The sequence below is a fragment of the Watersipora subatra genome, chromosome 7, assembly GCF_963576615.1.
Source record: "Watersipora subatra chromosome 7, tzWatSuba1.1, whole genome shotgun sequence".
Taxonomy (NCBI): Eukaryota; Metazoa; Bryozoa; class Gymnolaemata; order Cheilostomatida; family Watersiporidae; genus Watersipora; species Watersipora subatra.
The window spans coordinates 34,029,153-34,042,368 of record NC_088714.1 but is presented as its reverse complement, the minus strand read 5'-3'; the positions used below and the strand labels follow the sequence as shown (position 1 = coordinate 34,042,368).

General features: G+C 37.2%; 1 protein-coding gene across 2 annotated transcripts in view; it reads right to left on the bottom strand.

Moving 5' to 3' along the window:
• Positions 1 to 1,748: 1,748 nt before the first annotated feature.
• Positions 1,749 to 13,216, bottom strand: part of LOC137399747 (ubiquinone biosynthesis O-methyltransferase, mitochondrial-like) — a 50,486-nt gene continuing 39,018 nt past the window's right edge. For both annotated transcript variants that reach the window (XM_068085964.1, XM_068085965.1), the window contains exons 6-8: positions 4,874 to 5,015; positions 3,718 to 3,877; positions 1,749 to 2,094 (exon numbers count right to left, since the gene is read on the bottom strand). In XM_068085964.1, coding sequence (XP_067942065.1) covers positions 1,982 to 2,094; positions 3,718 to 3,877; positions 4,874 to 5,015 — 415 coding nt within the window. In that variant the 3' untranslated portion in view covers positions 1,749 to 1,981. The remainder of the gene's footprint in view (positions 2,095 to 3,717; positions 3,878 to 4,873; positions 5,016 to 13,216) is intronic.

The following is a 13,216-nucleotide window of genomic DNA, read 5'->3' as shown; positions in this document are numbered from 1 at the left end:
TTGATGGTGCAATAAGATGATCTGTTGAGACATTCATATGCAGATTATATGGTGAAGAGACAAATTCCATCAATGAAGCGAGGTATAAGATCTGCTCACCGTCTCGGACATCACAACCAAACCTATCACCCACACTAGATGAGTTAAATCTCCATATATCTAAGGCTGCCTGTCAGGCCCCAATATGGTGAAGAGCCAAGCAAATCATCATCAATGCCCCATCCCCCAAGTAACATGGATGGTTTGTGGAAGATGGAGAGCTTAAAGCTAGATGGATAACACAACAATCAGCACCTCCTGATGTGCTCGTGGACACGTTTTGTCGATGCAAAACTGGGTGCCAGTTTCGTCGCTGTCAGTGCAACAATACAGATCTCAAGTGTACAGACATGTGCAGAAGCATCTGCTGTCGCAATAGAAATAAAGAGGATGGTGATGAAAGTAGTGATACAGAAGACTCAGATGACTGTGAATTAGAAGGTTAGCATTTGAGTGGTATCGTAACCAAAGGGGCGCTTCATGTTTGATTAGAATACATATGTGTCACACCGTATAAAAGACTGACTAACTGTGATTTCACTTGCATAACAAAGTAAACGGTTCGACATAATAAGCATTAATGATAAATATATGTATACTAAAATGTTATATATGCCTATACATGGTTGAGTCTTTAAAAATACTTTTCATTTTGTTTTGCAGATCTGTAATGATATATGAGTTGCGGAATAACAAGGACAAGCTGTAAAGCTGCCACAATATCAACCGAAATGGGAACACATAATATTATGTAATACAATTCTAATATTGTAATAATTAAAGAATAAATTTTTTAATTTTATCAGAATTGATTCCAACTTAGGTTATTGCTAATTATTTAGTATTTATATGCCATTTTCATTATTACATTGTTGGTAGAAGTACATGAAACATTACAGACATTTATTTAATTAAAATAATATATTAATTAAATTGCTCAAAAATGAACAATCTGAGAGGTGTAGAAACCAGATAATTGAAATCAGCTCAAAATTCTGATCTAGATGCCACTCTTATCACATAGCCCACCTCCAAAAGGAATAAATCACTTTTTTTGACAGCTTTTTGATGCCCTCCTGCTCTACTAACTGGTGCTATGGCACTAAACTGTTGATACAGGTGCTACTACACCCAGCTGTTGAAACTGGTGCTATTACACTCAGCTGTGGATACTGGTGCTATTACACTCAGCTGTTGATACAGGTGCTATTACACTCAGCTGTTGATACTGGTGCTATTACACTCAGCTGTGGATACTGGTGCTATTACACTCAGCTGTTGATACAGGTGCTATTACACTCAGCTGTTGATACAGGTGCTATTACACTCAGCTGTTGATACAGGTGCTATTACACTCAGCTGTTGATACTGGTGCTATTACACTCAGCTGTTGATACTGGTGCTATTACACTCAGCTGTTGATACAGGTGCTATTACCCTCAGCTGTTGATACAGGTGTTATTACACTCAGCTGTTGATACAGGTGCTAGTACTTGCAGCTGTTGGTCTTGGTGCTATTACACTCAGCTGGTCATTTAGGTGCCAGCTTTAGGTTGATAGCCCTAATAACCTCTTGACACTCCTCAATCTTCACTTTATTAGGTAGTTGAGCAATACCTAGAGACCTTAAGTACATTCAGACTCTAGCCTATGCCATAAACCAACATCCATGAACAGCATAGTGGGATCATCGCCCGACCATATAAACATTTACTCTTTATTTTAAGGGGTATGTTGAAGACACCTTTTTGTATAAACTGTCATGCAAAAAAAAGTTTCTCACGACAAACTAGCCATTGAACCGCTGACCAGAATATAGTAGACCACATTACTAAAGTGATCACTATACTAGACCACATTACTAAAGTGATCACTATACTAGACCACATTACTAAAGTGATCGCCAGTAATAGCTTTTCATTGATGAAATCTCCTGTCTAAGTCAACCTTTAAAGTATCTACAGGAATAGTTTATGTCTGTGTTTGGTGTCCAAGACCACTCCTTTGTCAATGCATTCATGGTCATTCCATGGAGCAAAGTTTGTCTGCAGCCAACTAAAATATACAAGTATATTGTATGTGACAAAGTTTGTCTGCAGCCAACTAAAATATACAAGTACATGTAGATGTGATAAAGTTTGCCTGCAGTCAACTAAAATACACAAAGTAAGATAAAGTAAGATTTCTGTTGAAAATGTGAAATGAATCCATAAAGATTCACAGACAGCATTTACCCACCAATCTATAATACAGTAAGCAATATCCTTACTCAACTACAACAATTCGTGGTAAATGAGGGGACCTGTATCACGGCTTATCTAAACACCAAAAATAACAACAGAAAATTCCTTAGTTATTGAAGGAAAGGTACTATAAAGCCATGGTCACAAGATGGCCGAATCGACTTAGGTTTGGTTCGGAAGTTGTTTTACTTCGGTTCGGCTAAGCCACATGTCACATGGCATCCGAAGTAACTTCGCTTTCTAGATACCATACACATGAATACAGGACACTGTTTCATTGGTAGTTTTTATGTATTTGAGCTAAATATTTCTATTGTAAACAAAAAACTTTGAGGAACAATTATTAATTATAATTACGATTTATCAGATTTATCAGAAGATCGTTCAGCTGCTCAAAATATATCACTCGATACAAAGATTTTGCCAACCCTTCCCATCAACAAAATTATATTTTTGATAACATATGAATGTTTTTCTATGCCGAGTACATAACAAACTAAAACAGTCTTTAAGATAGTACTGTGGTTTTACATAACTAAATCAACCAATGATTCTTCATCAGGATGAGTATGACACATTACCTCTATTCTACATGAAAGATAACCACGACCATTCTCTTATATTTATGCAAAACTTAAAAGCAACATCTTGCATTTATGCAACACAATCACAAGTCCGCGTGAGCCTTGTCATAAATTGCTTCATTTTGTTTATTTAATGAAATAAAAAATTGTCCCATTTCTTTTTAACTTTGCTCACGCGCACGCAAGAAGAAATGTGACGTGTGCTCCTACAATTTTAACTAGAAAATAAGAGCAAGGGTTCGACCACAAAATTTCACCCCTTAAGAAGAATGCTTAGCCATTGAAGGAAAAGCACATTAACTAGAACATTTGGTGCCGAACGCAACAAATCAGGAAAATCCTACACTCATATGTCATATGATACCTTGATTGAAATATTCATCAACAACACAGTTTATAGCAGTGATTTTTGAATAACATAGTATGTTATTGCTTGTAACATGATTTCTAACTTTGATGAAATGTTCTAATACCATAAAACTGTCTATATTTAACAGCACTAAACTATGGAAACAGTCTGGTTATTAAATATTTTGCGATATAAGCTGGCAGCCAGTCTTGCTTGGCTAGTAATAACATATGAAATCGACAGCGTGAAAGGCAGCATTTCTACATGCACACCTGGTTTTAAAATAAACCAAAGCATGAGTAATTATTGTATGGAATATGCCAATTGCTCATACATCATTTGATGTTACCAGCGAGTTATCAGGGTTACCAGCGAGTTATCAGGGTTACCAGAGAGTTATCAGGGTTACCAGCGAGTTATCAGGGTTACCAGCCAGTTATCAGGATTACCAGCCAGTTATCAGGATTACCAGCGAGCTATCATCTCCAACCAAAAATCTTACATCTTTCAAAAGTTTCCTGCAACTTTTGCGGGGTAACAAATTTCTCCCATTCATGAGTTCCATTTGGCAGAAGTTGAAATATCCTTTCAGCAGCAACAATGGCGAGCATGTAGGAAAGGCATGTCTGATTGATTGTAGTCACCAGCACACTACCTCCCGGCTGAATAATAGCAAAAGGGCTTGGTGAGACGACTGCTTGCCATAGCATCAAACAGTTGTGTTTGAGTGTTTGTCCATGCCTTACTTCAATACAAATTCAGCAACTCACAGACAGACTTCTATACTATTGGTCAACTTCCTAATCTCTCCTGCTGGCTAACTTCCTAATCTCTCCTGCTGGTTAACTTCCTAATCTCTCCTGCTGGTCAACTTCATAATCTCTCCTGCTGGCTAACTTCCTAATCTCTCCTGCTGGCTAACTTCCTAATCTCTCCTGCTGGCTAACTTCCTAATCTCTCCTGCTGGCTAACTTCCTAATCTCTCCTGCTGGCTAACTTCATAATCTCTCCTGCTGGCTAACTTCATAATCTCTCCTGCTGGCTAACTTCCTAATCTCTCCTGCTGGTTAACTTCCTAATCTCTCCTGCTGGTTAACTTCCTAATCTCTCCTGCTGGTTAACTTCATAATCTCTCCTGCTGGCTAACTTCCTAATCTCTCCTGCTGGCTAACTTCCTAATCTCTCCTGCTGGTTAACTTCCTAATCTCTCCTGCTGGTTAACTTCATAATCTCTCTTGCTGGCTAACTTCCTAATCTCTCCTGCTGGCTAACTTCCTAATCTCTCCTAAAGGCTAACTTCCTAATCTCTCCTGCTGGCTAACTTAACAATCTATCCTATTGGCTAACTTAACAATCTATTCAATTAGCTCACTTTATTATTAACCCCAACACGCTTTACGTCAAATTGAAATACTAAATTAGGGGCTAAGGATGATATGCATCTAAACCAGTGGCACGGGAATGAGAGATCAGATAAATTAGTGTCAGCATTCTGATCTACGTGTAACTACCTGTAATCAGTAATGTTTGTTAACTGAACTTGGCCAACCAAAAACAGGGCCGGCCTCACTCAGGACAGTTTGATTGACACAAAGTACCAATATTTATTGCAATAGATAAAAGGGGCAGCTAGTAAGTGCCATATTAATTTGTCATACCTTTGTTGCCCTGACACAACCTTCAACAAATGACTCGATTGATGTCACATGCTCAATAACCTCTGACGCCACAACGAGGTCAAAAGCTCTTTCATGTGTCTTGACGAAATGCTCTATGTTTCCACGAACATAACTGAGGTTTCTGTAAAGAATGTGGGAATTGGAAAATATGTTGATCAATAGCTAAAAATGGATCAATAGCCAATATGGATCAATAGCCAAAAATGGATCAATAGCCAAAAATGGGTAAAGCTGTTTAGTGATAGACAGGCTGTACGCTTATGTAAATGAAATAATGAAACAAATTACGTGCAGCTGGACAATGACTGATCAAAAGAGACCTGGATAAAAGCCTATAAGTACGGCCACACATAACGATTTCTTCGTTGGTTTTAACCGAAATCACGGAATGAACGAAAAACACAGAATTATTCGCACGAAATTCACAGAATTGTCGGAGCTGTGCATGCACACCGAAATGCTTTTAATTTACTAAACAAAGTATTAGCGGGCACGATTCTAGCGGCTTTTGCAATTGATATAGTCCAAAAAACGTATTACCATACGACACACAATAAAAGTACCAGTGCAATTCAACATAGTACATACGATGCAACTGCTTAGATTGCATTATTGTCGTTTTTATCGTTCGGACACTCTGGCTACAAATCGTTTCTTCTTAACAATAACAATTTTTATTTAGCATCAAAATTTCCGTTGTAGAAAGAGTTGCCATATTTAGCGCAATCAAGTCAATTGCATCGTATTTCATATGGCGAATAGGGTTAGTATTATTCTTGTATGTCACGTTATATGCATCGGACTATATAAATTGCGAACGCTGCTAGAATCGTGCACGTTAATAATTTGTTAAGCCAATTAAAAGCGTTTCGTCGATGATTTTAGTGTGCATGCACAGCTCCGACATTTCTGTGAATTTCGGCCGAATAATTTTGTTTTTCATTCATTTCGTGATTCCGGTCAGAACCTACGAAAACATTGTTACATGTGGCCTACTTTAAGACTGCTGTACATGGCATTGGCACAGCATATAAGGTGCTTGTTGTTCCTAATACTTTGCTGCACATGGCATGCACATAAGGTGTTTGTTGCATGACTTCCTAACACTTTGCTGTGCATGGCATATGGCATATAAGGTGTTTGTTGCATGACTTCCTCAATGAGATTTGCTCATTACGACTTTCCAACAGATAAATGAAATCAGTGGCTATGGCCATCTCCTAAATTGCTGGATGTCCTTTCAATCAAATGCCAGGCTTTTTTAAAGAAGAAAAAGTGTTTCGATGTATTTTTTATTAGTCATCAAACATTATTTATGACTCAGACAAGGAGTCGCACTGAGTTTGACAATCAAACTTATAGTGAGTCATGCTTAACCCTTTCGTGGGCGAATTTTCAAAACTAAATCAGGCTCCCATGGGCGAATTAATTTTCCAAAAAATCAATTTTTTTCAAAAGGTTCATACACTTTTCTGTGTGTTATTATGTGCATATCTCTATGTTTAAAGATGCATATGTATACATGTATATGTCCATAGGCATATATATATTATAAACAAATAAAAATGTATAACATAAAATATATGCTTTTCATAATAATTGTCTATTTACGAATGATATTTTCGAAAGCATTCTCCTTTACAAAGGCCCACATCACAGTCTTTGCACCATGTACTTATTCGTGCAACAAAGAGCTCCCACAAAAATGTACTTCCTGGATTGACAGGCTCAAAAAACTTTTCAAATTACTCTACTGGTTGAGCATCTACTGGAGTAAATACTGGGCCTGTCACTGCTCTAAACTGCTGAATTGTAGGAGATTTATCTCTGTTTATGTTGGTTATATTCTTCCAGGCACTGGCATCACTCCTACTCACATCCTCATCATTACTGCTACCAGCCTTTTCATCACTGTCACTTCCAGATGTAAAGTCATTACAATCACAATTCAAACTTGATTCACTGTCATCTCTTGCTACTAAATCTAAAGTCACTGTCATCTCTGAATCTCTTAGTAATTTCGGTACTAGTACTTGCTTTATGAGAATAATCTCGGGAGGTTCTTTTAGAAGTCGCCATGACGGTAAACTAAAGTCAAGCTCTCAAAAAATTCGGTAAATAAAAGCTAAAACCGAAGCAAGAAAAATAAAAGTTGATAAATTATTTAGAACAATTTTCTAATTTTTTTCGAAAGTTTATTTATTCATCACTGCTAAAAACGATCGTTTTTTTTCAACCTTGAAGTCAATTTTTGAGGCTAACCGAAAATACTATATCATAGCTTGCTATTGGTAAAAAAAGTAAACAAAAAACGGCATTTAGCTAACCAGAAACGGCAATAATAAAATACGTTACCGAAACGACAAAAACGTCGCACTGCCCATTAGCAGCCGTATCGCAAAGCGACAAAAACGTCGCACTGCCCGCGAAAGGGTTAAGCACAGGAACCCTCACTAGAAAATCTTGGATAAGTAGGAGTAGAGTGAGTTGAATCAATTTTTTTACAAATCCTTATCACTAACAATACTAAAATTACAATAGTTGATCAAAGTGAGTTTTGAAACATTCAAGTGTAGGTCATAGAAAATAACTTAAAACATACATGTAAAACTTATCCGACTGACGAGGTGTTTTATGGCTCCTGAGATGATTTTGATTCATTATTAGACCGACCGCAGAATGGAAACTTGCACTAATATGAAGTTTTTCACTATGAGACGGTAATTCACCGGGCAATAGTATGCTTCATTTCAATATTTATTAGCACAGCAGCCATGAGAACAAGCATAAAGGTAACTTGCAGATACCAATAAAAATGGCAAAATGGACTCCATGATAATAGAGGGTTCTGCACAAGGTAGGAATCGCAAGCATATGTTTGCCGAGGCAGATGGAAAACCTGTGTCTTTTGTGTAGAAAAAGTGTGATAGGTATGAGTATAATCTGAGATAAAACAAAAGAAAAAGTGTTTTCCAAGTAGTCAAATCACAAAGCAAGGCTGCTTTCAAGACCAGTTTTATTTTGGCAGAAAAGGCTGCTAAATCAGCATGACCATTTAAAGAGAGGGTTTCATTACAAACGGCATGCTCAAAGTTTGTGATGAAGTTTGCCCAGACAAAGATAATGCTTCCTAAATGTGAGCCTCAACGGAAACAATATTGAGAGTAGACTAATTGTTCATCAATATAAAAGAGCAGCTCCTGAAGAGAAAAATATTTCTTGGCATATTTCGTGACTGTGGATGAGAGCACCAACATTTCTGATATTGCCCAGTTGTCAATTTACATCCATGAAGTGGAATTCAGCCTACGCATGAAAAAATAGTTTTTGGATTTATTTCCTAATCATAGAATGACTACATGGCATGACTACATGGCATGACTACATGGCATGACTACATGGCATGACTACATGGCATGATTTGTATGAAGCAACGTGACGCTGCATAAATGAGACGAAGCTGTTTTGTAAACGACTGGCGATGAAGATATGGGAGAGTATGCAGGAGGAAAACTCCACTGGTGAGCAAACTGCTTACTTACCATTATGTACCATTACCTTACTGTATTATACAACAGGACTCATTGTCTGGTAAAGAACTTGAAAATGGAACATGTAATGGGTACTGATACGAGCGCAGTTAACTTTATTAGAGCCAAAGGTTAAATCATCACCATTTTAAGGCATATCTGACATTGTTAGAAACTGAGCTTGATGATTTGTCTTATAAGACTGAGGAGGCGATGGCTAAGCTAAAGAAAAGTACAAGCATACTTTGACTACAAAGACGTTTTGAGCTTCGTAAGAAAGCTTGTCTGCTTTTTGACAGCAACAGGAAATACAAAACGTAACTCAGAGACAAGATTTTGATGCGAAATGGCATTTTCTGTGATTTGTATGGATGCAGAGCTTGCAGCTGCAGGCCAGGATCACGTCATCTCTGACATGTACAGTACAGTAAAAGCATTTGAAACCAAACTGACTCCGTGCTAGCTGCATGACAATGAAAAAGAAGCTAGCTACCAGTGTGTTCCCAAGCGCACAATTTGCTGACAAAATTACGATGGTGGCTGTTCACTTCCAATGGCAATTAGCAGCCTTTGAAACTCAAAATAGCGGGTTTGAATTGCTCAGTGGCCCATTTGCTGTTGGCAGAAAACCCACCACAAACCTTCAAATGAAGTTGGTTGCCCTCCAATGTAATGTGATGTACTGGGGCAACACCTGTGGCAGCCTAAATCTAGGCTACTGAATGTGCTACTGAAGGTGCTAATGAAGGTCCTACTGAAGGTTCTTCTGAAGGTACTACTGAATGTGTTACTGAAGGTCCTACTGAAGGTTCTTCTGAAGGTACTACTGAATGTGTTACTAAAGAGTCTACTGAAGGTTCTTCGGAAGGTACTACGGAAGGTACTACTGAAGGTGCTACTGAAGGTACTTCTGAAGGTGCTACTGAAAGTGCTATTGAAGGTGTTACTGAAGGTGCTACTGAAGGTACTACTGAAGGTACTACTGAATGTACTACTGAAGGTGCTACTGAATGTGCTACTGAAGGTGTTACTGAAGGTGCTACTGAAGGTGCTACTGAAGGTGTTACTGAAGGTGCTACTGAATGTGCTACTGAAGGTACTACTGAAAGTGCTACTGAATGTGCTACTGAAAGTGCTACTGAATGTGCTACTGAAGGTACTACTGGAGGTATTAATTAAAGTACTACTGAAGGTGAATAATACTGAATTTTTACATAATTTAATGTTCATGCTATTGGGCTTTTTCAAAATAAATTCGAGTTTTGTGTCTGTTCAACATCAAAATTAATGAGTGAGCCATGAGGAAATATTGCTTAATATGTCTGATAATTTTGGAATATAATTGTTAGGCTTTCAGTAACTTGAATTGGTTCACTTGACTATATGATGTAATTTTACTATTTGTCAATGAACACTATATTAGTTCACTTGACTATATGATGTCATTTTACTATTTGTCAATGAACACTATATTAGTGCAGCTGGTTCACTTGACTATATGATGTCATTTTACTATTTGTCAATGAACACTATATTAGTGCAGCTGGTTCACTTGACTATATGATGTCATTTTACTATTTGTCAATGAACACTATATTAGTTCACTTGACTATATGATGTAATTTTACTATTTGTCAATTAACACTATATTAGTTCACTTGACTATATGATGTCATTTTACTATTTGTCAATGAACACTATATTAGTGCAGCTGGTTCACTTGACTATATGATGTCATTTTACTATTTGTCAATGAACACTATATTAGTTCACTTGACTATATGATGTAATTTTACTATTTGCCAATGAACACTATATTAGTTCACTTGACTATATGATGTAATTTTACTATTTGTCAATGAACACTATATTGGTTCACTTGACTATATGATGTCATTTTACTATTTGTCAATGAACACTATATTAGTTCACTTGACTATATGATGTAATTTTACTATTTGTCAATGAACACTATATTGGTTCACTTGACTATATGATGTCATTTTACTATTTGTCAATGAACACTATATTGGTGCAGCTGGTAGCTAAAGTACTTATTTGGGCGGCCAACCATTTGACTTTATTTAAAGGTCGACTTGCAACAAAATTCCCATTACAGTTACATGTATTTGATATCAAAAGATTCGCCATGTCTTACTCTGCTGTGTCGTAGGTGCAAAATATGTTGAAATGTGATTACAAACTCTTAAAAGCTCAAAAACGAACAGTTAATTGCAGCCATCACAAAACCGCCATAGGTTACCATCTCTTTCCAAAATGGCTCAAATGGGACGTAGTTGTACAAAATGGCTTCTGTTTACACTTTCACGCAGCCTCATTCATTGAGTTATTTCACAAATATGCTTCACGCATTCAATAAAACCATGTCTATTGTTCTTACGCGTCTATTTTATTGTCATAGTAATGCTGTCACTTTCAGCATCTTATAACCTACCGTAAAAATTTGTTTAATTATATCACCTTAGCTCGAAGGAGTACATATCATTGTCTGATAAACATGACGAGCCTGTTGGTCACCTGTGATAATCGAAAAATGCTGCAAAAATTATTCGCGAAGTATGAGTCACATGATCAGATTACGACTAGACAATTAGACCAAGCCGAAACAAAACTAACGTAGCGGGCATCTATATTTGATACGGGGTCTTCGGTAAAACCCGAAGTGTTTGTCATAAACTAGTGCTATGAGACGTTTTATATTGAGCCTTTTATTGGACTGTCATTTTACGTGAGAACATCGCATGACAAAATAATAACCAAATGTAATGACTACGCCAGAGAAATAAACTGATTCCTATTTACGGCGGTTTCGTGATGGCTGCGATCAACTGTTCATTTTTGAGCCTTTAAGAGCTTGTAATCACATTTTCACATATTTTGCACCTACAACACAGCAGAGTAAGACATGGTGAATGTTTTGATACCAAATAACTGTAATGCGAATTTTGTTGCAAGTCAACCTTTGACACCCCTGACTTGAAACACTGAACTCGAAGTGGAATATAATCGCTCAATGGGAATAAGAGACTTCTATCTGTAATACATGATGAAAACTCATCTGCTTAAATACTAGTCATTAGAAACAAACACTCATTTCGATTGTTTTGTAAAATTTTTTACTGGTATCATGGACTAGGTAACTGTTATACAACGTTACATGATAAAAAGTGTTAAATGAAAAGTGTACATACGTTTTACAAATTTTTAATACAAAAAGTTATGTAAAAAAATACCAACAGCACCCCAGAAACCAGCCAGCCCTCAACACGACTGGCGCTACACACGACTGGCGCTACACACGACTGGCGCTACACACGACTGGCGCTACACACGACTGGGGCTACACACGACTGGCGCTACACACGACTGGCGCTACACACGACTGGCGCTACACATGACTGGCGCTACACACGACTGGCGCTACACACGACTGGCGCTACACACGACTGGCGCTCAACACGATCGGCGCCCAACTTGACTGAAACTCTCACAGTTGGGTATGCAATACTTCGGCATACTCAACTGTGATAATTTTGATCAAAATTATTTTTTGATGAAAAAATATTTTTGCACATACTGGCATAACTCGGCATGCAAGTGCTCAAATTTACAAGAAAGTTGAAATACGAGCAGAATTTCGAGCAATATTAAGCCTTGAGATATGAGACAAAATTGAGATACAAATGTATGAGATGGTTCTTGATGCGGCCATTAGGTGGCCAGGTATACCTAAGGTCACTTTTGAAAACAGCATGGCTCAGCCTTTCTCGTGAGGTTAGCTTGAAGAAGTTTAAAAAAGTTCGATTACAAGTAATAGTGTACGAGACAAAAAGCACCAAGCAAAGAAATAATAAAAAATTAAAATGAAAACAAATTTACAATTAAAATTAGTGTAAGGATAAGACTTGTTTTCAAGTGTGTTAAGTAAGCTATCGGAATGAAATCCACCCTCGACTTATACAGCGGTGAGGTATTTCATGACAAGAATTCCAGTAAATTCAGATTTGGGAAAACCATCATGAATTAAAATTACATGATATGACATATAGGAATTCATTTATAAAATAATAAAATACTAGCTGGATGCCTGGCGCTGCACGAGTAATAAAACAAATTGTACAGAAAATAGACTTTTAATCAACATATTCAACATCAAAATTTACCATTCTAACTTTCAAATAAAGGGATTGGTTTACTTCTGTGTACTGTGCTATTTCTGTTTACTGTGTTTGTTTCTGTGTAATTCATACCATACCGGAAGCAGGGCTGACTACAGATCTATACCGATTGCAATAGTTTTGTTGGCTATATAGATGAGCATTTTTTTCTGGTAAGGCTTCGCGGATTTTTCTTTGTATGGTTTTACACATAAAAGCTAGCCGCAATGTTTAACGTGACATCATGAAAGATTAGCACGTATTCCAAGTATGTGCCAAATATATTCCAAGGTAAAGCAAGTTGGGACAGTGCAGCATATTAAATAAATAAATGTTTGCAGAACTGGCAGTTGTGAGTTCAAATACAGTGCGCAGCAGATTTCTCATCCTTACAACTTGATCACTATAGCTAGACAGACAGATGTACAGCCGGACAGACAGAAGTTTCCGATAGACAGACAAACATTGGGATATATATACATGTATATAATATATATATATATATAAACTAGTAATCCTACGCAACGTGAGATGGATCAAACTCGCAGCCCCATTTTTTACCATTCAAATTGTCATCATAAGAATCATCGTCTAGATTAATTTCTATTCGAACT